Source organism: Emys orbicularis, chromosome 5 (genome assembly GCF_028017835.1).
Source record: "Emys orbicularis isolate rEmyOrb1 chromosome 5, rEmyOrb1.hap1, whole genome shotgun sequence".
Lineage (NCBI taxonomy): Eukaryota > Metazoa > Chordata > Testudines > Emydidae > Emys > Emys orbicularis.
Window position 1 is genome coordinate 143,859,238 of NC_088687.1, and position 23,719 is coordinate 143,882,956.

At 55.9% G+C, this 23,719-nt stretch overlaps 1 protein-coding gene across 1 annotated transcript; it reads left to right on the plus strand.

The window, feature by feature from the left end:
- The first annotated feature begins 1,735 nt into the window (after positions 1 to 1,735).
- CDC25B (cell division cycle 25B) lies at positions 1,736 to 22,563 on the plus strand. Its single transcript, XM_065404800.1, has 16 exons — positions 1,736 to 1,920; positions 4,838 to 4,965; positions 6,756 to 6,807; positions 12,007 to 12,048; positions 12,902 to 12,938; positions 13,616 to 13,726; positions 14,279 to 14,398; positions 15,015 to 15,152; positions 15,703 to 15,777; positions 17,034 to 17,210; positions 18,473 to 18,568; positions 19,211 to 19,273; positions 19,784 to 19,882; positions 20,414 to 20,547; positions 21,422 to 21,533; positions 22,423 to 22,563. Exons 1-16 carry the CDS (start codon positions 1,736 to 1,738, stop codon positions 22,561 to 22,563), a joined length of 1,710 nt encoding a protein of 569 aa, XP_065260872.1.
- The last annotated feature ends 1,156 nt before the right edge of the window (positions 22,564 to 23,719 follow it).

Consider the following 23,719-nt stretch of genomic DNA (forward strand, 5'->3'; position numbering starts at 1 on the left):
GAGGGGCTGCAGTCTCCAAAGGGTTAACGGACGGTGCGCTGGCGTATGAGTTCTTAATCCTGGCGGGTATCCACAGCAAAACCCCCATTGATTTCAATGGGGGCAGGGCTAGGCCTCCACTGCACAACTTCCTGGTTCATTTTTTGCTCGAGAAAATAAATAACCGGCTTTCTCAGCCACCGCGCGGGGGTCTGGCCCCCGACTCTGCACGGTCACGGAGCCCATGGACACTCCCCTAATTTTCCCTTGATCTGCCTGACCCAACTGGCCTCCTCGGATCCAGCCAGGAGCCTGGCTCCGTGGAGTGTTGGCTGGGTGGCTCGGAATGGTGCCCTTGTGCTAAATTCACCCTGGTGTGCAGGCCCCATGCAAGACCCTCTGCGTCCCACAAGCCCTGAGATGTGGCTTTGGGGGTGGCGGGAAAGAGGGGGCCTGGGCCCAGCAGATGCTCTCCGTGGCAAGCCCAAGTAGGCCGGCGCCGGGAGCTGCAAAGTTGGGCCACAGATTAGCGTTTAGGTGGAGCAGCCACCCAACCCCGTCACCCTGCAAATGGGGTGGGGTGGGGGCAGGATGGAGGAGGGGGACTGAGGCTGCTACTTTATCCCTTAAGCAATGGGGTGAACGGTAACATTTCAGGCCCAGAGCCTGTCAGCTGCTCCCTGCAGGCGGTGGGGGCTCCGGCAGCATGGACCTGCTGGCAGGATCAGGGTCTAAGATGTCCCCTCAGGCCCCATCACTGGCACCATTAAACCTGTCCCCACAGGAAGCTTCCCAACATGTCTCATTCTTTGCAATGAAAACAGGCCCTGCAGCTTTCACTTTTGCTCGGAGCCAGTTTCACAGTCAGCTTCTCCCAGCCCCGGTGGGGCCCACGCACCCCAAGAAACTGACCCCCTCCCCCCACCTCCGAGCTCCTTAGGATCAAGCCGCAAACATTGCGGGAAGGGGGGGTGGGCAGAGAGGATTTAATGCCAAGCAGCCTCCCCTGGGATTGCACCATTTAAATAAAAAGCCCTGCGAACATTTCTATCCACACGAGTCCTTGTCAACCCCCGGACGGGGGGGGGGCTGGCTTGGTGTCTCTGCCTGCGGAAATTCACCTCTCTGGGGCCGAAGCCGCAGGGGGCTTCGTATTTGGGTTGCGGATAAAGGAGCTGGGCGGGGGAGGGATCGGGACTTTTGGTGGCTCGATCCCCGTCGCAGGCGGTAGGAGAGGGCGTGGAGAAGGCTCGGATTGGGGGAGCAAAGATGGGGGGACCCCTGGGATGAGGCGAGGTGGCGCCCCCAAGCTCTGCGGGCTGCAAGTCCCCCCCGCTGCCGCTTGCTCCAGCGAGCCGCTTTCCCAGCACCCCCGCAGCCTGACCCCTCCCCGGCTGGGGCTGGCGGTCCCCCCCAGGCTGGCGGGGCTGGCTCTGCCGGGCGGCCCGTGCTATTGGCTGGCCGCTCGCCGCCCGCCCGTGTTATTTTTCGAATATAAATACGGGGCCCGGCGCTGGTGCGCGCTGACTCGGGCCAGGCGGAGCCGGAGAGAGCGAGAAGCGAGGGGCCCGGCTCAGCGCCCCGAGTCCTGCCCGGCGGGGAGCGCTTCCCCTCCGCCCCGCTGGATGCGCGCCCCGGCCCCGCATGCCCCGTCCCGCAGCGCCCGGCCCCGCACGCCCAGTCCCGCGGCGCTGAGCCGCTCTCCCGGGTCCCCGTAACAGCCCCGCTCCGTCCCGTAGCGCCCGCCCCGCTCCGCATGGACGGCCAGGGCATGCCGGGCGGCTCCAGCCCTGCCCGGAGCAGGAGCGCGGCGGTGAGACCGTCCCGGCTCCCCTGCGGCTTCCCCCGGGGGGCCAGCGGCCTCTTGCCGCCGGCGCCAGGGGTCCTGTCTCCGGTCACCAACCTGACCCTCAATCTGAACAACCTGGCCGGGCTGGGAAGGTGAGTGCCGCTGCGGCGTGCCAGGGTGGCGGCCTGCCATGCGGGGGGTGTCGGGGCACTGCGTGCACTGTGTGGGGGGATGATGTGGATGCGTTGTATGCGGAGGAGGGGAAGGAGAGGATTGCATGTATTGGGGGGCGCTGCGTTGCATTCATTCTGTGTGTATTGCATGCAGTGTGTGTGTGTATCGGTGCATGGCATGCACTATGTGTGTGGATGCATTGTATGCAGGGGGGGGGAAGGGGTGGATTGCATGTACTGTGTGTGTGTGTGTGGGGTGCATTGCATTCATTCTGCGTGGGTGATGTGGGTGCATCGTATACAGTGGGGGGGGGGAAAGAGGTGGATTGCATGTACTCTTTGTCAGTGTGTGTGTATGATGTGAGTGCATTCCGTGTACTGTGTGTGTGTGTGTATCACATGCAGACTATGTTGGTGTGAGGAGGAAGATGACCTGGCTGCTGGATCTGTGGCATGGGGGGGTCTATAACGTATTGGGGAGTGAGGGGCTGGGGTTGCCTCCTGTATTTCATATAACCCATGCAGAGGGTGCAGGATCAAAACCCCAAACTGCAAAATATTCCCTCCACCCCAAGAGCAGCCACTGGCCCTGATCCCCAGCGGGGCAGGCCTAAGGGCTTAGTTGGTGCATGTGTTCCCCTTCCCCACCCCCAAAGAGAGGGTTCCAGAACAGAGCGCAGGGCTGGGCTGTCAGCCCTACCTGCACTGGGGGAAGGGCAAATCGCCATGCGGCTCAGCCGGGAAGAGCGTGGCTGGGAAGTTAACTAAGCAGGCCTGATTCTGACCCTGCTCCAGAAGAAGTGAAGCTGCCCTGGTGTGTCTGAGGGCTGAGCCGGGGATGGCAGTGCCCAGCTGTGGCAGTGCACGCACAGGTCTGGTCTTACACCAGGGTGCACTCACAATCGAGCCCCACATAAGGGACCATTGCGATCATCTAGTCTGACCCTCTGCATTCCCCAGGCCGGAGATCATTCCCAGAGCAAACCATTTAGAACAGGGGTTCTCAGACTTTTGTACTGGTGACCCCTTTCACACAGCAAGCCTCTGAGTGCAACCCCCCTTATACATTAAAAACACTTTTTAAAAATATATTTAACACCATTATAAATGCTGGAGGCAAAGCAGGGTTTGGGGTGGAGGCTGACAGCTCGCGGCCCCCCCATGTAATAACCTTGCAACCCCCTGAGGGGTCCCGACCCCCAGTTTGAGAACCCCTGATTTAGAAAAACAGCTAATCTTCTTTTCTCTTGCTCAGTGTCCCAATTCTCCCGCTGGGGAGAACTATTTTAAGAGCCCGGCATAAATAACCAACCATCGCAGCCCTGCTGTGACGCACCCTAGGCCCTGCTTTTTCTGAGCTCAGGGGCAGTGTGAAATCTCCCTTGCACCCTGTACTGAGGCAATACCTTTCAGGATTTGGGCCTCGGGGAACAGATTTTTTTCCAAGCTGGCTTTGAAGCCAGGGCCGGGGAAGTTACATGCGGGGTAATGAATGTTATTTCCATGCCTTAGTTCAAGGCCCAAGTGCAGGGGGAACAGAGCTGCTTATGTTCCTTGCTGTAGAATAGCTGCTCATGTGGGCTCTGGGTGGGAACAGCCAGCTCAGAGTGACTCTAGGCAGGAAGCTGCAGGCTTTCTGCGAGCTGTGCCTGTCCTAGTTTCATTTTTCCTGTTTGCTTCCCTTCCAAGAGGGCTCGTGGGGGGACGGAGAGTATTTTGTTACCATCAGCTGCAGTCTTGACTGCACAGGGCGATGCTAAGGGGCCCGATCCTGCTCTCCCCAAAGGCATCGGCGCAAAGTTCCCCGTGGTTTCACTGTCAGACCGTGCAAGCTCTGTCCCCAAATCGATGAGTGAACTGAATTCTCTGTGCTGGGTTCCATGTGTGCAGTTGGTAGGGACGTACAGCCACATAACCGAGAGCAACCTTTGGCCCTTCTCCATAGAGCAGGCGGGCGGGTGTCGGGGATCCTGCTCCACACAGCAGAATTATTTTTTTCCCCTCCCAGGGGGTGGGGGAGTGTTCGGGGAATGAAGGGATGAGATCCTGGCCCTGTTGAAGCCGCTGGCAGTATTGCTTATGGGCTTCTGGATAACTGGTCAGGTCCAGGTCAGGCATTTCCAGGTGACAGGTGCTGGAAAAATGTTGGACTAGACCCTTCAGGGGGTATAAAGCAGCGTCCAGCTCCATGGACGTCTTTGACATCCAGTTTATGCAGCTGAGGATATGCCTTGTTGTTTTAATCCTCTGGAGATGGACGCTCTGCCACAGAGTCCTTCTCTGACTTTGAGCAAATCACTTCCTCTCTGCCCCCTCGGCTTCCCATATCTGTAAGTGGAGATAAGGGGCCTGCCCCAGGATTGTAAAACACTTGGAGGTCCCTGGAGGAACGGAGCTAAACACCATTATCTCTGGCTCATAGCTAACGATTCTTTCAAGCTAGCTCCCCCTCCTCCACCGCCTCCCTCTGCGGATCTCAGGGCTCCGCAGATGTAAGTGACCCAGCCTTCTCAGATCCCAGGCCGGCTGGCGATAGCGTTATGCCCATTTTACCAATGAGTGGGGCTGGTGTGTCCAAAATTTTCAAAAGTCGCCGCTGACTTTGGGTGCCTTAAATCTGTCTCGGGTTGGGCACCTCCTGAAAACCAAGCACTGAGTGTCTCAAGTTGGGCACCCAAAATCAGTGAACACCTCAGAAAACGTAGGCATGAGAGACTCGCCGAAGATCCAGTGGGTCCGTGGCAGGGTTAGCATAAGAGAAACCCAGGAGTCCTGAACCTTGGTGCCTTGCCGAACCGCTGTCCCCCCGCCTCCGCCTAGGTGGGTCACCATGCCTCTTGCTTGGCTTGCCTGCTGGCTTCTGAGTAATTGTGTTCTCTGCCCCCCCCCCTTCCAGTCCATATGACACCCCAAAGAGGAAGAAGCTGGGGATCGGCTTCAAGAGCGAATGGTCTCCGCTGTCGCAGGACTCCGTCTCGTCTGAGTCGTCGCAGGACTCCGGGTGGTCCGAGTCTTTGGATTCAGGTCAGTGCTGCTGTGGAACGGGGATGGGGGTGGGGCCACTCCCTTGGCTTTTGTCCCTGGACGCTGGGGCAGGGCCAGGTCTCCAAGTGCAATTGACTTTTGGAGAGTGTAGGGGGAGGTCTCCCATGTCTTTGTACCACTTACCCACCATGCAGTTTGCAGTGCTGGGCCTCTCAGGCAAAGCATGTCAAGGCCTGGAATAGCGTGGAGGGGGTACCGTGCTGCAGAACCGGTGTGAGGAGCCTTAACTGTTCCAGGAGTGGAATAGCAACTGGAACCGAGGGGCCTGGGCCCAGCTGTGTGTGGGGGAGGCCCAGGACTGGCACCGCAGGGGGCTGCAGGTCCGGGTTGAAGCATACATACACATTGCCTGCCTCTGGTCTGTGCTGTCCGCAGCTCACTTCCACGTGAACTAAATTCCCTCCCGTTTAAACAGATCCCGGCTGTGTCTGGGCTCGGCCTTTGCTGTCCCCGTCGTGGGGGGGAACGTTCGCTAAAGAGACACTTCCATTTGGCCCTCTCGTCTCCCTATGGGGAGAGCCTTCATTTCCCGTCGGGCGCTTCATAGAATCCTAGAATATCAGGGTTGGAAGGGACCTCAGGAGGTCATCTAGTCCAACCCCCTGCTCAAAGCAGGACCAACCCCCAACTAAATCATCCCAGCCAGGGCTTTGTCAAGCCTGACCTTAAAAACCTCTAAGGAAGGCGATTCCACCACCACCCTAGGTAATGCTTCCTAAGGTCCCGAGCGTTGCTAGGGTCCCAGGTCCCCAGCCAGCGCGGGAAGCCAGGGATGCTCTGAGTGGAGGGGAAAGGGTGCTAGGAATCCAATCCTTGCCTGATTGAATTCCGATGCATGGAATAGGGATGGACAGTTAATGGCCCTCTGGGCTGGGTTTTGTTTACACTATTATCACTAAAAATGATCTGGGTTGAGTGACCTGCCCCCTGGGTTGAAATCTGCTCTAAGGTCCCAGCTGCGTTTAAGCCATCTATCTGGAATGCTGCTTGCCGCTGGAGCGGTGTGGCGGGGAGAAATGAGGCTGACTTGCCTTTAAGTTATTGGCCATCTCCAGATAAGGGAAACCATTGATGTGGTGGAGGGGTGTGTGTGATTAAATCAATCCCTCTGGGAGAAGGCAGCTGCTCCTGGCGCCTCCTGCACTGTGGGCTCTGGGCAGAGCTGCAGTCCAGCCCCCTTGGCCCACGGGGGAGTTTGGGGCGGGCAGAGGTTGGAATCTAGGAAGCCTTCGTTCTGTACACTGGGGAAAGCGAGAGAGAGAGAGAAGCAGCCGTATGGAACAAGACTCTTATTCCCTGAGAGCTGCAGAGCACAGGACATCAGGACTCCGGGGTTCAATTGCTGTCTCTGGGAGGGAGTGGGTCTTGCGGCTGCAGCCATGGGGACTGGGAGATAGGACTCCGGAGTTCTGTTCTCAGCTTGCCACTGACTTGCTGTGTGGCTGTGGGCAGGTCGCTTCCCCTGTCTATAAAATGGAGATGACAGTTGACTAATTAACTGGGGGAGGCTTAATTAAACCTTTGAAAGAACGGCAAGGGCTAGTGCTCTTGTTTCCCCTAATTGCAATGAACTTTAAATCCATCTCGGCTTGGCTTGCGGGCAGCTTGGTGGAGAAGTCGGCAGACTTGGTAGCATCTGCCTTCACCCTGCTGTCATTCACCTCTCCCCAAGAGATGAAATGTATGTGAAGGAAGCTGAGGTTTTGCTGCTGCTGGGCCCCCACCTCCGCTTCCCTAGGGACTTACCCATGGGTGTTTCATTTGCACAGGAGTTGGGCTGGATTCCCCTGGACAGCTGGACCCAGAACCCTTTGAAGAAGTGTAAGTTAATGTCTCCTTTTCCTTGTCACTTGGCCTGTTGGATCCCACTTAACCCCTGGAAAAGAGGGAGCTACAGTATAGCTGGAGTTTTAAGGGTTAATGTAGGAGTTTGGGTACATATCCCTTGTGCTGTGATCCTGGGAAACCTTGCTAAGCAGGGACAGGCCAGGTTAATTCTTGGATGCGAGACACCCAAGTAAACCTAGATGCTGCCCAAGGTGGTGTTGGTGACTCAGGACTGGTGCCTGTCTCTGGAAGGCAGCACTAAATCAGTGCAGCACTAGGGGGTGCTATGCTGCTGGAAGTGCCTGTTGTCAAATCCAAGGTGAATTTGCCAGTGGCCTTTAAAGTCAGGGCACTTTTTGCAAACCCTGTTTTGAAGTCATTCCATTCTGCCTCCCTGTATTCCCCCCTCAATTCCTGTCCCAAACTGTAGTGTGAAGTGTTGCTGAGTGCTGTTCAACAGCTTCTGTGCTCCACCCCAGAAGTGGCTGCATTTCAGTAGTGGGGGACTCCTGTCATCCAGTATAAAGTGAAGTTGTAATTGGATCTACTTTTCCAACGATTGTTCACATGTCAGCGTAATCCATTTTGGGGGGGGGGGGGGGGGAGGAAGGAGTGGACATCAACCTAGCTACCGCCTCTCCGAGAGGTGGATTAACCACAGCGATGGAAGAACCCTCCTGGTGCTGAAGAAAGTGTCTCTGCGGCCGCAGTGCAGCTGCACCACTGGTAGTGTTCCTAGTGTAGACATACCCGCAGACAGAACTGGTGTTGTCTTCACTTCTGATGCTGCATCCCCAGGCCTTGCTGCAAACTCTCCTGGGGCTGATAGCTGGTGGCCAGGGTATCCATGCACAGCCGAGGCCGCGGCAAGTCCGTAAAGGGACGACTGGCATCTCTCCAAAGCCAGCTGGCACCTGCGGTTTAAAACGCTGCATTGGCACAGCTGGGCTGCTGCGGCACTGTAATGAAGACGCTCTACGCCGATGGGAGAGCGTAGTTAACCCACCTCCTCGAGAGGCGGTAGCTGTGTTGGTGGGAGAAGCTCTCCGATCCACATAGCGCTGTCTACAAGGGGGGGGTAACTACATTGCTCAGGGGGGTGGATTTTTCACATCCCTGAGTGATCTAGATATACCGATATTGGTCTGTAGTGTAGAGCGGACCAAAGGGGCTCCCGGGCACTGATGAACCTGGAGCTCGGGCTTTCAATAGATGTATGTGGGCAGAGGGTTCTTTCTAGTCCCTTTGAGATTTGAGCCTGGAAATCGGCGTTCGTTATTCCGTTCTGGACATAAGCTTTTGTTTTCAAGTTAAGCTTAAAGATCTCTGTGCCGGATTGTCCTCTGTTACTTCACTGGAGTTGCATCAGTTTAATACTGGGATTAAGGTATCGAGCAATTAGGCCCTCTGGGCTGTGGCTGTTGGAGTCTGAAATCTTTCTTGGAGTTCAGAAACCAGCTAGCTGTAGAAAGATCATGGGCCAAGTTCATCCCTTGTGCAACTCACCCAACAGTCTGTGTCGGGCTCTGCTTCAAACAGAACTCAGAGGCGGAATCAATTGCACACAGGAAATCGAAGGGAGCACTCACGTAGGTGCTTTATGGCACCGTCGCTGGGCCAGAGTCTGGTTACACGGGGGTAAATGTGGAGTAACTGCTCTCCCTGGTGACATCCAGAGTCCTGGACAGCATCTCCAAAATTCCTCCCCGGTTAGGTTCAGGTGTGAAGGCAGTAAAATTGGGAGGGGATCTTAACTCATCACTCCAGCCAGATCAAGGAGGTATGGTGGTCACTGTGGTCTGCCCTTTCTCACACACTGCAGTTTGCTGCTGCGTGTGGCTGCCTGAGTTCCTGTTGACAATTGTCTTGGGGGTGGGGAGCCGCCGAAGATTCGTGGTAGTTCTGCATTTGCTCTTGAAAGTCCCTCCTCTTGAATGGCTCAGGATTCCTGTTGTGAATGGAGGCCGTTCTGAACGGGGTCACTGCGTTATGCTTAAACAGAGCACACGAGGGAAAAGGCAACATGCCGCATTTATTGAGAATATAGCAATTAGCATATGCTTTTTAGTTCTATATATATATATATATATATATATATATATATATATATATATATATATATATATATATATATATATACACATACATTATGCACATAGTTTTGCTAGTTGATGTTTATAGTGATTAGTTTGAAGTTTGGATTAATTTAGTGGCCAGCCAGATTGGTTGCAGAGGGGAGCCGGGCTTTGTTGGTTGCGATTTGATGCTTTTGGAGTAGTGGCAAGATGAACCCAAAGTTTTATGGCAAAACATTTTGGTTTTATAGGGTTTTTTTTTTTGTTTTTTTTTTAAGTTTATGGATTTTGCTGTGTTAGTTTGTGATTGGTTATTTTTTAATTGGTGTTGTTTTTTGATGGCTTAAAATATTTTTGAGACGGTTATTTTGTTTGGTTTTGATTTAATTAATTATTTTGTGTTTTAAGGGTGCTAGTTTTTATCTTGAGGTCATCAGTCTGCCCCTCCTCAGTCATGGATGTGCGTTGGTGTTTTGAGTCTTTTTAGTTTTTTTACTTTTTTTATTTTTATTTTTTTTGGCCATCTGGCTTCAAAAATGGCCTTTACACCTTATTTTTCCCTGATGCATACATTCCTCATTCACATAAACAGTTCTTTGCAAAGACCTTCAAAACGTAACACGTAGCAGTGTTTTATGTTAAACAAAAAAGGCATCATAAATTAGACCTTACTAAATTTTGTAACTGTCCTTTCCCACATTGGAGCCTGGGCCTCTGAAATTTTTCTAATTTAATTAACATAGACTCAGACAAAATCCTGTTTGTTACTTACAAGGCATAAAAAGAAAATCATAGAATATCAGGGTTAGAAGGGACCTCAGGAGGTATCTAGTCCAACCCCCCCTGCTCAAAGCAGGACCAACCCCCAACTAAATCATCCCAGCCAGGGCTTTGTCAAGCCTGATCTTAAAAACCTCCAAGGAAGGAGATTCCACCACCGCCCTAGGTAACCCATTCCAGTGCTTCACCACCCTCCTAGTGAAAAAGTTTTTCCTAATATCCAACCTAAACCTCCCCCGCTGCAACTTGAGACCATTGCTCCTTGTTCTGTCATCTGGTACCCCTGAGAACAGTCTAGATCCAAATGGCTAATACTAGTATTTACTATTCTATTTATTTGTTTTAATACCTTAATTTTTACTATAAAACCTACACTATATATGGCCAAACCATAACCAATGAGCTAGCACAGTACCCATGGTCCAACAACTGGAGATCTGGCAGTGAACGCGAGATGCTGCGTGCAGATGTTAGATCTGGGGATGGGGGGTTTAGTCCAAGTGTTTCACTCTGAAACTGCTTCACACTGGCGTCAACAGCTGCACACGCTGCAGGGCCCGGGCGAGTCAGGCAGAGCCGAGCCGGGTGATCGGGGACCCTCCTGGGCCCTTGGAAGCTCTATTGTCTATTTTGATTGACATCTGACATTTTAAAAAAAGGCTGCTGCATCTGGCCGAGCAGCTGCTCTCCTCCCGCGATCCCTCACTTACCCTTTCCCCCTCACACCTGCTCTGACGGTTTGGGAGGAGTTCTTCCCCCCCCCGCCCCGACAGATGTGCTGGAGAATGTGTAACTTTGGGGTGGAGGTGAACAGATGGTTTGTGGGCCGGCTCTGCCCACATGCCTGCACTCCCCAGTTCCTTTCCAGCCAGCGGGAGCCCCCTAGGTTACCAGGTGATCCAGCGGTTGCTAGGCAGGCTGGAGGATTGAATTCCACAAGGGAGAGAGTCCAAAGGTTGCAGACCCCCCTCCTCCTGTCCTGAATGAATTGGGGCTGGGCACATTGGCCTGGGGGGGCCCCCCTCCCCCACATGCTGAGTGGCAGCCCTCTCCCATTGTGCCGCCACACTTCACCCCTCCCGACCAGCTGCTCAGGTCAGGCCTGGGGCCTTGATCTGACAGATGCTCCCCTCCCACCATGGCGCCCATTTACATACAGGTGGAAAGCAGCCGCTTCAGGCCAGTTGCTATAGAAATGCCCCCGCTATCCGGAGCCTGGCTCTGCAGCCCGGCTCACAAAAGGCGCTTTTATTGGCTTCCTTTCTGGGAGAGCTTTGTCCCCGGCTGGCTTCAGAGAGCCCCCGCCCGCGCCCAGCCCAGCTTTGATTTAACTTCATGTGAATCAGAACTAGGTCAGCAGCCGCCACGGCGGCTTCTTGGATTGTTTTTTTTCCAAGCCCACCTGGTTGTTCAGAGGGCGTTTAATTAATCCGTGCTCCTTAACTCTAGTGGCCCGACACGGCTCGTGCACGCAGGGAGCCAGCGTCCCTTTAAGGACCTGCCCCCACAAGGGTTTAAACCTGGCTGACATCAGCTGTATTCAAACATGGCTTAACCCCACATGCGGCCAGGGCCCTCGTCTGTATGCTGGGGCTTTACAATCTTGCAGGCTGACAGGCACAATGCGGAAAGTGGCCTCAAATTCTGCGGGCTTCTGTTTTTAGGATGTGCAACTTGTGACAGCTTAGGCCTGAATTTTTTTTTTTTCCCATATAAATATGCAAACAGTCTTTGGGATGCCTGATTTTCCCCTCCCCTCAACTCCATCTGAAGTCAGTGGGTGCACAGCACCCCGCAGGCCCAGATTCAGAGACGCCCGAAATCAATAGCCCCTCAACAACCTTGGCTGTTATGACCTCGAGCAGCGCTGGGACTGGAACCCAGGCATCCGGCCTGTGCCGTACTCTAAACCCATCACCATCCTTCTGTTACGCAGCTTCCCTGGCTGGATTGTGGGGCAGGAGGCATTAGAGGGGATGACGGGAAGCAGGGAGAGGGAGTTCTGACCCATGGACCAGATCGCTTCTCGGTTGCTTTTTGGAGCTGTCCGGCATGACCGGAGACGCACCGTCCCCTCTCCTTTCACCAGCTGGGAAGCCGTGTTGGGCCAGATGGCTTAGGCACGGGGCGCGTGGAGTACGGCACTGCTCCCCGGGCTCCTGCTTGTGGAGTGAGCGGCGCAGTGTGAGGAAGGGTGGCGGAATTGGGCCCGGGAGTTCAAACCCCTCCTTAACCTCCCCCTGGGCAGTCAGGAGCACTGTAATTTGGCTCAGACGCGGGCCCTTTGCTTGTGTGAACATGAACGTAACACCTGGCTCTCCTCCCTCTCTTCCTGCAGCTTCGAGAAAGCAATTCTGGAATCGGGAAGAGTTGTCAAAGGGTAAGTGCACTGACCTGTCTTTCCCCCCCTCCTCGTGGTAAAAATGTGTAAAGCCTGATTTTTATCCTCCGCAATCTCTCCTCGCTGTGCTGCACCCCTACGTGCATGCTGAGCCCAGGGGAAGGGAAGAGCCCAGCTCCTCCGTGCGGATCAGGCCGTTCGGATTTGATTTCCCGCTTGGGGCAGGGTTGATCGGGTCCCTTACAAACCTCTGGCAGCGTCCAGCCGCCGACGTCCAGCCCACATCCATTGCTGTCCTGCCTGCGTGGCAGGAGGCAGCGGCTGTTTGCCCTCTCGAGAGCTTTTTCTCCCATCATGCCGTGTTCAGAGCGTTGATCGCTAAAGGGAAAGGCTTTAATGCCGTGTCCAGACCGCTGAGTGGGCAGGGGAGCGGAGCTGCGCTCACAAAGGCAGTGCCGTCAGGACGGAGTCTGGTTCTCATTCATGCTAAGGCACTTTCCACCGCGCCCCTCACGGAAAAACTGAGCGTGACGGGAATCCCGTTCCGGTCTGAGAGCCCTTACGCTGCCGGATTGGTGTGAAGCAGCCTTCATTCGTGCATCGGAGAATCAAATCCATCTATGTATATTTCCCCCGACCGCTGCTCCTCCTGTATAGCAACCTGCCACAGAAATTTGCTTCCCCTGCCCTCACTTGTAAGTTATGGGAGGGTCACTTGTGAGAGCTGGTTAGCTGGGGAGTTGCCTGCACCGGTCAGTTCTTGCAGGGTCTCTTGGTGGCTTTTGGGGCCTGGGCGGGTTCAGGACACAGCCTCTGGCAGGGGTCTGCAGAAGGACCACTCCGCCACCTCGCTGACCACCACCCAACACCTTTTCCTGCTTTGTCTTTTTAGCAAAAGATTCCCCGTCCGGAGGATCCACTCCCTGCCGGTGAGTCCCCGTCTCCCCTCTGCGGATCTGACTGCACGGCCGGAAGCGCCGGCTTCGGGGAAACCCAAGGGCGACAGCTTCTGACCCGCTGCCCAGGGTGACTGGTGCTGGCTGGCTGCTGTGCTGGCCAAGGAGATCTGGCCTGGGAGGAGTCCACGGCTGCTGGCCCATGACAGAGGGGAGGGATTCAGGGTTTGGGGGGGTGCAGCTCATCCCTTAGGGGGTGAGCGCATTGCTACTTCCCCTACCCCCCTTTCCTGTCTCTGGGCTAGAAGCGGCCATGATGGGCTCTGAAGGGAGCAACATCCAGCACACACAATGGGTCAGTCCCCAGTCACGTGCTTGGGTGGGGCTAGAAAGAGCCCCCAGGGGCTGCGTTGAGGTGGGGAAATAGGTGACCCACTGATGGCAAACCTGTGTCAGAACTAGGGCCCCTGGAGAGACCATAAGAATGGCCAGACTGGGGCAAAGCAATGGTCCATCAAGCCCAGTATTCTGGCTTTTGACAGTGGTCAATGCCAGGTGCCCCAGAGGGAATGAACAGAACAAGGCAATTACCGAGTGATCCATCCCCTGTCCCCCAGTCTCAGCTTCTGGGGCAGGGCCCTGTGGCCCCTGAGTGGTGGCGGGAGCCTGTGTGGCAGAAGGTTTGACGATCTCTCCCTCCTCCCTTCCAGGAGAGGCTCCTGGGCACCAGCCCTGCCCTGAAAAACATTTCCAACGCCCAGGAGTTCAGCAGCCCGGAGACCCACGAACGGCCCTCGCGCCGGAAAGAGAACAAGGAGAATGTGAGTCGGGAGGCAGAGAAGGGACGGACAGGGGATGTGACGGGGGAGCAGATTCCAAGCGCTGTCCCAGCCCCACCACTGAAGGAAGGAGCAGGGTGGGCTTGTCCCTTACAGGCCGTTCCTTGGGGCCGCGGCCCATCTAGTTCCCGCTGAAGTATGAAGGGGTCTCGCCTTCTGGAGATGGTCCCAGATACTCAGCCTGAATTCTCTGCTCAGTTTCATCCCAAGCCTCTTAGCTCCACCCCCTTCAGCCCTCCAGCGGCAGCCCCTTTCTGATCAGCCTGACCCTCCCATCTCGCGAGCCCAGAAAAGGGCTGGTCTCAGGCACGTGGGACTTAGCCCTGGGCTCGTATAGCCTCTGTCCTCGGCGAACCATTGTGCCCTGGCCCGGGGTTGGCGACTGAGTCATGTCCACTCAAGCCAGGGCTGTGTCCTGCTCCGATGGCGTGTTACTGGTGAGCACTCAGAGCCGTGGGTGGCCCAGAAGGGTTGGCGAAATGCCCGTGGAGTGCGTCCCTGGTCGGGTAACGTTCAGTCCTTTTGCCTTTGCAGGCAGGGTTTGTATTTAAGATCCCGCTGAGGCCCACCAATCACAGCCGGCTTCACCCCTTCGATGGGAGCAGCGAGAAGGACCCTTTTGCACAGAGACCAAACTCCGCTCCGGACCTCTTGGTGAGCGCAGGCCTGGGGTGGGGGTGGGATAGGGTGTTTGGGGGGGGGTGCCTGGCCGTAATGGGGAGGCCTGAAGCATAGCAAAGGGAGGCATCACCTCCAGTGATACCAGCTGCACTTAACACCTGCTGTTCATGTGGTGATGCCTGCACCTGTGAAGCTGATGCAGGGTCCCTCTTCGGATTAATCCCCATCATCTCCATAACACCCGTGCTGCCTTATGGACCGGGGTGGAGATGTGTAAATACAGGAACTACCCATGGCTGAAATGCAGCTGCTTCTGGGGCAGGGTACAGTCCACGTCTAATAGTGACCGTCTGGGACGGGAGGTGAAGGAGGTACCAGGCCAGGATCCGTCCCTTGCTCCAGCGGGCAGCAAGCTAGCTCCATGCTTTGGGATCCCTAATTGCTGCAGGTGGCTGAGACTTTGGGTCCACGTCTCAGGCCTTGGCTTTTCACTTCCCGGTGGCTTGTCCCCCAGTCGCACGCCTCCTTTGTCAGAGGAGGCCTCCCTCAGAGCCCAGCGTCACGGCAGGTCCCACGGCCAGACGGCTCCTGCTCAGTCTGCGGCCCCCAGGCCCGCGCTAACCCCTCCCCCTCGCTGTGTGCTCCCCAGTGTGGCACCCCCGAGAAGGAGAACATGGGGGTGGAAGCCGAGAGCCCAGTGTTCCTACGCCGCTCCTCCCTCACCTCCTTCGTGACTGACGAAGAGGACGATGGGTTTATGGAGATCCTGGACGAGGAGGAGCTGAAGGTACAGCGTGCGCGGATCGTCCCTCGCGGCCCCCTAACATCCTGCGCCCCGGCTGCTCCTGCGGGCCGCTGGATCGTAGCTTGGGGAGCTCTGGCTTCGGGAGCTAACCTTGAGCCTGTGCTCCCATCCTGCTCCGAAATGGAGCACAGCCCCATCCCCCTGGCTCACGCGTACCACCCAGCCCCTCGCTCCTGCCTGGCCACCCTCGGGCAGGGGCTGTCTGAAGATCCACCACACTCCGTCTGGATGACCTGCCAGTCCCTCCCCTGTAGCTGGGGTGGTCTCTAACTCTAGAATCGCAAATGAATGTTAATGGGGCAAATATAGCTACGATCTGCGGAGAGCAGGTTTTAGGAAAACCCTCGGGCCCCTGCTGAGAGCCAGAGAGAACCACAGGGTCTGTCTGGCTCCTGCAGCCCCTCAGTAGCTGGTGATTTGCCAGCTCCTGTCTCGTGCTCCCTGCCAAGAGGGGAGGATGGGATGGGGCTGGTGGGAATCCATTGCCTCATGCGCTCGCTTTCTCTCTCTGATCCCGCTGCCTCTTCCTCAGAACGACGCGGACGTGCCGCCGGGGATGGAGAACCTGCTGACTGCCCCACTGGTGAAAAAGGAAGGCGCTGATCTGGTATGTGGGAGCCTGGCGCAGGGTTGGGCCCTCTCCTTCCAAAGAGCTGGCAGGGGGTGAAAGGTGCCAGGCAAGCCAGCCTGGAGACTGTGCTCCCCTTGTTCTGAAGGGGCCCCCGTGTGCTCTCTGCTGACGTGCTGGGGTCAGTCTGAGGACACCTCACCACAGGCAACTGGATTGTGACTCCTGGCACCTTCCTCCCCCCCATGGCCACCGGATGGTGTGACCTGAGGTCACTACTAGCCTGGCCCAGATGGGAATTGTGACCAGGAGGGGGGGTGTGCGTGCAAGACACTGACCATAGTGACATGTTGGAGTCTAAGGCAGGGGTGGTCAACCTGTGGCTCCGGAGCCACATGCGGCTCTTTAGAGGTTAATATGCGGCTCCTTTTCTAGGCACCAACTCCGGGGCTGGAGCTACAGGAGCCAACTTTCCAATGTGCCGGGGGGGGGGGGGGGGGGAGGGGGTTGCTCACTGCTCAACCCCTGGCTCTGCCACAGGCCCTGCCTCCACTCCACCCCTTCCCATCCCCTCCCCTGAGCCTGCCGTACCCTTGCTCCTCTCCCTCCCCCCCAGAGCCTCCTGCACGCCATGAAACAGCTGATCGGGAGGTGCGGAGAGGGAGGGGGAGGCGCTGATTAGTGAAGCTGCCGGTGGGCAGGAGGTGCTGGGAGCGGGGTGGCGGGGAGCTGATGGGAGGCTGCTGACGTATTACTGTGGCTCTTTGGCAATGTTCATTGGTAAATTCTGGCTCCTTCTCAGGCTCAGGTTGGCCACCCCTGGTCTGAGATCTCTCAGGCTACTGTTGTGTTTGCGGAGAGGGCGGGGGAGTATTTTGTTTTCACACCCTGTGCTGAGAGCTAGGTTAGGAGACCCCACCCCTCACACACCCCCCCGACCCGGTGGGAGGCCGCTCTGTAAAGGCAATTGGTGTGCATGGAGCACAGGGCCAAGTGGTGGGGGGCTGGGTTCTGCACCTCAGTCTCCTGCCTGAGTCCCACTGACACCAAGTCGGAGTCGCTCCCCCGCACGGGTGTGGCTGGGAGCAGAATTGGGCCAGTGGCCTTTTGGCGTCTCCTAAACAGAGCGTGAAGCCAAAATCGGCGTGTTTGGGTCAAACTGCCACCCCCGTGAATGTGAAATGGGGCAGACAAGACCTGCCCCTCCCAGGCCGTGGCAAACGACTGCTCCGTGCCCATGGGCAAGCAAGGGGCCAGAATGAGGCTCTAACCACGGCTCGCTCTCGTCCGTACAGAGGTCGGTGAGACACAGCAAATGTCGCCAGCTCTTCAGGTCCCCCTCCATGCCCAGCAGCGTGATCCGGCCCATCCTGAAGCGGCTGGACAGGCCGCAGGACAAAGACACTCCGGTCAAAACCAAGAGGCGGAAGAGCGTAGCTGGCACCCCGATCGAGGAGAAGGCGGAGGAGCCGGTAGGTGATACGGAGACGGACTTGGGGCCAGGGAGATCTCCCTCTCCATTCCCTGGCTCCAGAACCTCCCAGCCCAGGGATGGCTGTCTACTAGACATACTGGGGTATGCTTCGAGACCTCCCTTCCCCCTAAAGCCTTCAGCAGCTAGGGCTGTACAGTAGGCATCTGGAATGGCCCAGCCGGCCATCTGGAAATCAGTGGGTGGTAGGGGGAAGCCTCTTGGCTAGCCCCGCCATGTCGTACGTCCTTCTCCCCCAGCACTGGAGCATGGGCCCCAGCGCTTCAGAAATCGAAGGGTGCTGCCTCCTTAAATGGGGGGTGTTTTCCCCACGTCCTGCTCCTCCCAAATCGGTTTTTCTTCATTCTTCCCTCCTCCTGCCGTCCTGGGAGGAGCAAGCGATTCTCTGCTGTAACCCAACTGGAATCTCCGACCTCCGCTTAGCTTGCGTGCGCGCTGGCCTGTCGCCCGCAGACAGCAACAAGGAGCAGCTACGAAAACGGGGCCGGTGAGATCTAAGAGCTACAGCTGAGACGAGTGGCTGTCAATACTTGGCTGCCGGGTGTCCTCCCTGGCACTCCCGCGAAGCGGCTGTGAGATGCTCCTGTATCAGAACCCTGCGCTCCTGCTGCCTTCCCTGTCTCTCACTCGTGGTGCACGAGTCGAAGGAACTACACAACATTCAAGGCACTGGAGGGGAGCGATCCAGACCCACTGACTTCTATGGGGCTGATCACATGAGTTGAAGGCTGCAGGCTTCTTGCCTCTTTAGATTCTGGCACCCCCATGTGATTAAAACCAGGATAGACCAAACTGAATTAACCATATAGCTGCAAAATCTGGCAAGGATTGGTGGTGATCCATTTATCTGTGCTGGGAGCATAAACGTCTGTGACCGTTGTATCTCTTCAACCTGATTTCCCAGTCTTTAGGGCCACATGGAACAATTTACCCAGGGTCGTGGTGGATTTTCCATCCCTGACAATTTTTGAATCAAGACGGGCTGTTTGTCTAAAAGCTCGGCTCTAGGGATTACTGTGGGGCAGGTCTCTGGCCTGGGCGAGGCAGGAGGTCAGACTAGATGGTCACAATGGTCCCTTCTGGCCTTGCAATCTGCGGGAGTATTCTGATCGTCTTGTCTGACCTCCTGCCTAGCCCAGGCCAGACCCTCCACCCCGGGGTTCCTCCGCCCAGAACTGCTGGCTGCGTTCTTGTAGAAGGCTCTCAGTGTTGATTTGACACCCAGTCTCGGTTTCCTCCTAGAAATCTAGGCTGTTGCGCTCCAGGTCCTTCTGCCATGATGAGATCGAGAACATCTTGGATAACGATCACCGAGAACTCATCGGAGACTTCTCAAAGGTATTGGGGGGGAAAGAAGGAAAATCCCTTCGTACTAAATCGACCAAAATGAACCTCCCTCCCCCACCCCCAAAAGTTATTGAAACCTTCCCTACCTAGGCTGTGTCGGAAACCCAGTAGCCGCCTGCCCTTGCATGGGCCATGAAACAGACTAGACGTTGAGGTGAAACAGATGAGTCTAATGTCATTGTCCCAATGGAAAGAAATGCCTGTTTGTGAGTCGTGCCTGGCATTTTACAGACAAGACAAGGGCGGTGGATTCTCCCGTTTTGCCCCTTCCTTTACACCCATGCCAACGTTATAAAAGCTACCAGATCAAAATGGTGCCAGCTCCACCCCAATTGTACAATTACAACAGGAGAGAGGGCAGAATTGGTCCCATTTTGGGATTTCAAACCCACAGATGAACGTTTGGTTTGAAACAGCTGTCTGCCTCGGAGTGGTAAAGGAATTTCTTTTGGTCTTAATGAGTTTAACTCTTCTAAAAATGGAAACTTGAATTGATAGTGCCCCTTTATAAAGTTCTGATCTAAGGTATTGTTAATAAGGCTGGGAAATGCTCTAAAAACCGTCACCCCAGCTCTGGCTAAATCCCAGGAGGAAAGCGCTTAACTTGGGTTGCTAACTGCCCCTTTGTTGTAGGCTTATCTTCTACAGACTGTGGAAGGGAGACATCAGGACTTGAAATACATCTCCCCAGAAATGGTAAGGAGGCGACTGATTGTGACTAGGGCTGCAGGTTTATCACAGTGCAGTAAAAAGTTCCAGACACGGCGATTTCTTGTTTTGTCTGACTTACTTCCTGCAGGAAGGCTCGGAGTGGGTCCCCTCCCCAGTGTGGAGGGGAGCCCCTGGGGCGTGGGACAGATGGGCGACAAGCCCTGCTCCACTGTGTCCTGCTTTCCGGCCTCTCCCTCCCCTCCCCAACAGGCTGGGATTAGGGTAACGGCGCCGGGGCTGGCTGGTGCCCCCTCATTTGCAATGAGCGGCCATTATACCCGTGACTTGTACTAAATCTGCTCTGTGACTTCGCCGTGACACCCTGCAGCCCTCACTGTGACCACCACGGGCTTGGGCCTGATTCTGCAGCTCCAGCTGTTTAGCCCGAGCGGTGGCAGTAGGGCCAGGCCCCGGGGGAGCAGGGGCTCGTGTACGCTAGTGGAACGGCACAGTCCCGCGTCAAGCGACCGCGCCCTTTTCTTCTCTCCGCTGCAGATGGTGGCCGTGCTGAACGGCCAGTTCAACAGCCTCATTGAGAACTGTGTGATCGTGGACTGCCGGTATCCCTACGAATATGAAGGGGGTCACATCAAGGTCAGAACCGCCGGCTTGTTTCTCGCTGTTTAACCTTGAGAGGCAGCATGGCCTAGTGGTGTGAGCCCAGGAGCCAGTGCTGGGGAGTTCCGCTCTCCTCCGTGACCCGGGGTCAGTCCTTCAAGCAAAATCGCTGAAACACGGGTGCCAAACTCTAGGCACCCAAACAATGGGCTGATTCTCTTCACGATGCTGAGCTCCTGCGAATTCCCTTCACTGGACTGGGGGTACAGGTGCTTAGTGGGTTTGTGGGCACTGGACAGCGATCCCAGGGGCAGATAACAATGGTGGATGTGAACACTGCCCTTGGCAAAGCGTGGGGGAGGGGAAATGCCGGTTGTGCAGCATTGTTCACCCATTGCACAGGCTGAGTGATGAGCAGTGGCGCGGGGAATCAGGCCCTTCAGCCCTCGCGATTTCTTAGACCTCAGTGGTCCTGTAGGGTTTTACACCTCCTGCTGCTTCTCGGTCAGTGGGAAAGGGGAGGGTCTTTCCTGCCGCCTCTGACAGGGAAATGCCCTTTTCCTCCAGGGGGCTGTGAACCTGCCGCTGGAGCAGGACATTGAGGACTTCCTGCTGAGGAACCCCATCGTCCCGTTGGACGTGCAGAAGAGGGTGATCGTGATATTCCACTGTGAATTTTCTTCGGAGAGGGGTCCCAGAATGTAAGTGGGCCACAAGCTGCGTGGGTGCTACATGTCCTCCCAACCCCCTCGTCTACCGGCCACGGGAGCGGGGCTCTGTTTAGACACTGGTGTACTTAAAAGAGCTTGAAATGATGTGGCTGCAGGGGGTTGTTTAAGGACCCAGTTTGACCGTACCAGTCAGGACTTGTCTGAACGATCCCTGGCATAGTGACGCCATCCCACCAAGTTACAGATCCCAAGATGTTGGGACGGGTATAAAGCGGCTAATCCCTGAGCCGTTGGGTCCCCAAGAAACTTGTGTGTTGACAGATCAACCTACAAGACTAAACGATAGAGAATTGCCTCTTGGATCTAGGCTTCTGGAGGACTCGGTTGTCCATTGGCTCGCTCTGTCTGGCTTGTGGTCCCGTAAGCGCTTGCTGTCTGAATGGAATAGCCTGTCTTGGTGGGAGAGAACCGAAAGAATCGGAGCTCTCGACCACTCATGGCCTGGGGGAATCCCAACTCTAAGATTCTCCCTGCAGCTTCCACATCAGGCTAAATCCTCACTTCCAGACACTGGGCCTGATCCTCCTCAAACCAGCATAGACCCAGAGCGATGCCACTGAAGTCTGTAGCTGAATGAGGGAAGAACTGAAGGGGTTGTGTAGTGCTGCTGTCACATTCCACCCCAGAGGTGGCTGCATTTCACAGCCCGAATGTATTTGGGTCAAAGGTGCTGTGGGCCAGATCCTTAGCTCAACGTACATTGGCCCAGCTCTGACTTCAGAGCAGCTAGCTAAGGATCTGGCCCAATCATTCCATGGCCCAATGGCATTCAACGCAGACCCTTGTGTGCGCAAAATTAAACCGGGTCAGATGATCTTTAACCTCATGCATCTGTGTCTTGAAGGTGCCGGTTTGTCAGGGAAAAAGATCGGGCACGCAATGAGTACCCCAACCTGCACTATCCCGAACTGTACATCTTGAAAGGAGGATACAAAGAATTCTTCCCGCAGTACCAAGTAAGTCATGGCGGAGTCTTCCCGTCAGTGAAGTGTGTGTGTGTCTGTCCATCCCAGAAGCACTGCCCTCGTCTGCTGGGGGCACCCACTGGTGCTACGGGAAGCATAGCTGAGTGTGTGTGACTAAGGCTTGTGCTACCTTCTCCGAGGTTGGCAGATGCCAGGTGGCGATAGCGTGCACCAAAATACCTTCCCTGCACTGGCACATTCACCCTCTGGAATGGGGACAGCCGGTATCCTGGAAGCAAGAGGTTCCAGGGTCTGTTTAAAACTTCCAGACTTTGAGCCAGTGCAGAGCCTGCGGCTGAGTGCTGCGGAATAAGGGGACCCGGAGAGCGGGACGGGTTTTAAAGTGAGACTTGGAGAAGGGAAACGACTCATTGTACAGAGACTGGGGGAGCTGGAGACACAAGAGGTGCCGCATTTCCCCTCCCCAGGAACTGGGGCATTACGGCGTGTGAGGTCGTGGTTGAAGGAGAGGCCTTATGAGCGGGGCTGGTGGTGACCGAGTCCATGGCGAGTTTAAAAACCAAAGAGGGTGATTTCCAGGTGGCTACAGGAAGCCAGCAAAGGAGCCAGCGTCTCTGAGGCTAGTTGATTAGCCTGTGAGGGGGAGCGAGGATGGGGCCAAGAGCAGTCTGGCTGCAGTGCCTTGGGACCCCTGGCGATCGAGAAAGGGGCTTGGGGAGATATCCGGCCTCCTGGCATTGTCACCGGTTTTAAACACTGCTGTACGTGTGGCTGCTCCTTAGCAGGTAAACCAACGGCTGTTCCAAAGGGCTTTTGACTGTAGCGGAGTTGTGGGTGGGAAGGGCTCGGCCCCTGCTTGGGGTCACCCTGCGGGAGGTTGGCCATTCTGTTAACACAAGCCCTGTGCATCTGTCCCCAGGCACATTGTGAACCTCGGGACTATCGTCCCATGCATCACGAGGACTTCAAGGAGGACCTGCGGAAGTTCCGCCAGAAGAGCCGCACGTGGGCAGGAGAGAAGAGCAAGCGGGAGCTATACAGCCGCCTCAAGAACTTCTAAAGGGGCCCGGGGAAGCTAGGGCGGGGTGGGGGGGCCACAGGGCAACTGCCACGTGCATTGAAGAGAGACTTGACACACCTTGCCGCAAGGCTGGGGCTGGTTCCCGAGGTGAGAATCGTTCTGCTGAGCCAGTTTCTTTGGACACGGTTGGAGATCCATCTACTCCTTGGCCAGGAAGCCATGGGACAGAGTAACACACGCACATACCTCCCGTAACCGCACATACCTCCCGTAACAACAGAACTGTGTGGCGCTCAAGGGCTTCCGAATCCCCTGGGCTCGTTGCCGTCTCCATGCTGTGAAACTCCTGCCCGGGGTAGGATTTGTAGCTCTGAGGTTGACCCAGCTCCTCCATGAACGGGTGGTTGCACTGGACATGGGAGCGAGGCTGGATGTTTCAGGTACCATGGAAGGGTCGGGTTGAAGCTGTCCAAGTCTGCGTGTTTCAAATGGCGACTGTTCTCTGACCTGATTGGTGGGATCATCTTTCAGCATCTGCAGTGGCACCTGCACGGCCTTGAGGAGGTGAAAACCAGGACGCTGTCGAGCATCCACCAATTGCTGCAAGAGGTGTGAGTGTTGCATCCTGCCCCCCTGCAAGCTGTGCTGGGGGTGGATGTGTGTCCACAAGCTGTTGTGCCTTCAGTCTCTTGAAAGGTTGAACAAATCAAATGCAATCTGAAGCTGACTCGGGGGAAGGTCGTGCTTGACTGAGATCTTCATTTCTGCCCAGTTCAGTCTTCTAGGGCCTCCTGGAGCCTCATGGCCCTTGGGTGCAGCGTGGATTGCTGTCTTAGCAAGGGATGTTTGTCCTTTTAATCTTACATATGTTATTGAAATCATGGCCAAGAGCAGGAATGCTCCGGGGGCAGGGTGAGGGGGCTAAAAAGACAGGCCTCAGGGACTGGGGAAAAGCTCCAGGATTTGCCAAATTCAGTGCTGAAAAAAGCTCTGCTAGACAGAGGAGCCCCAGTGCCTTTTCAAATCCCATCTCTTCCAGTCGTCAGGGCCGGAACCAAAGGCCCATATCCAGCTCCCCCTCGAGCCGGCTCCACATTCGCTTGGGCTTGGATGGGAGGCGGGTGGGGAATTTCCAGCTCCCAGTGACCAATCTTCCAGATCCCCTCGGCTCTGCCACTGGCAGATCTTAGAACCG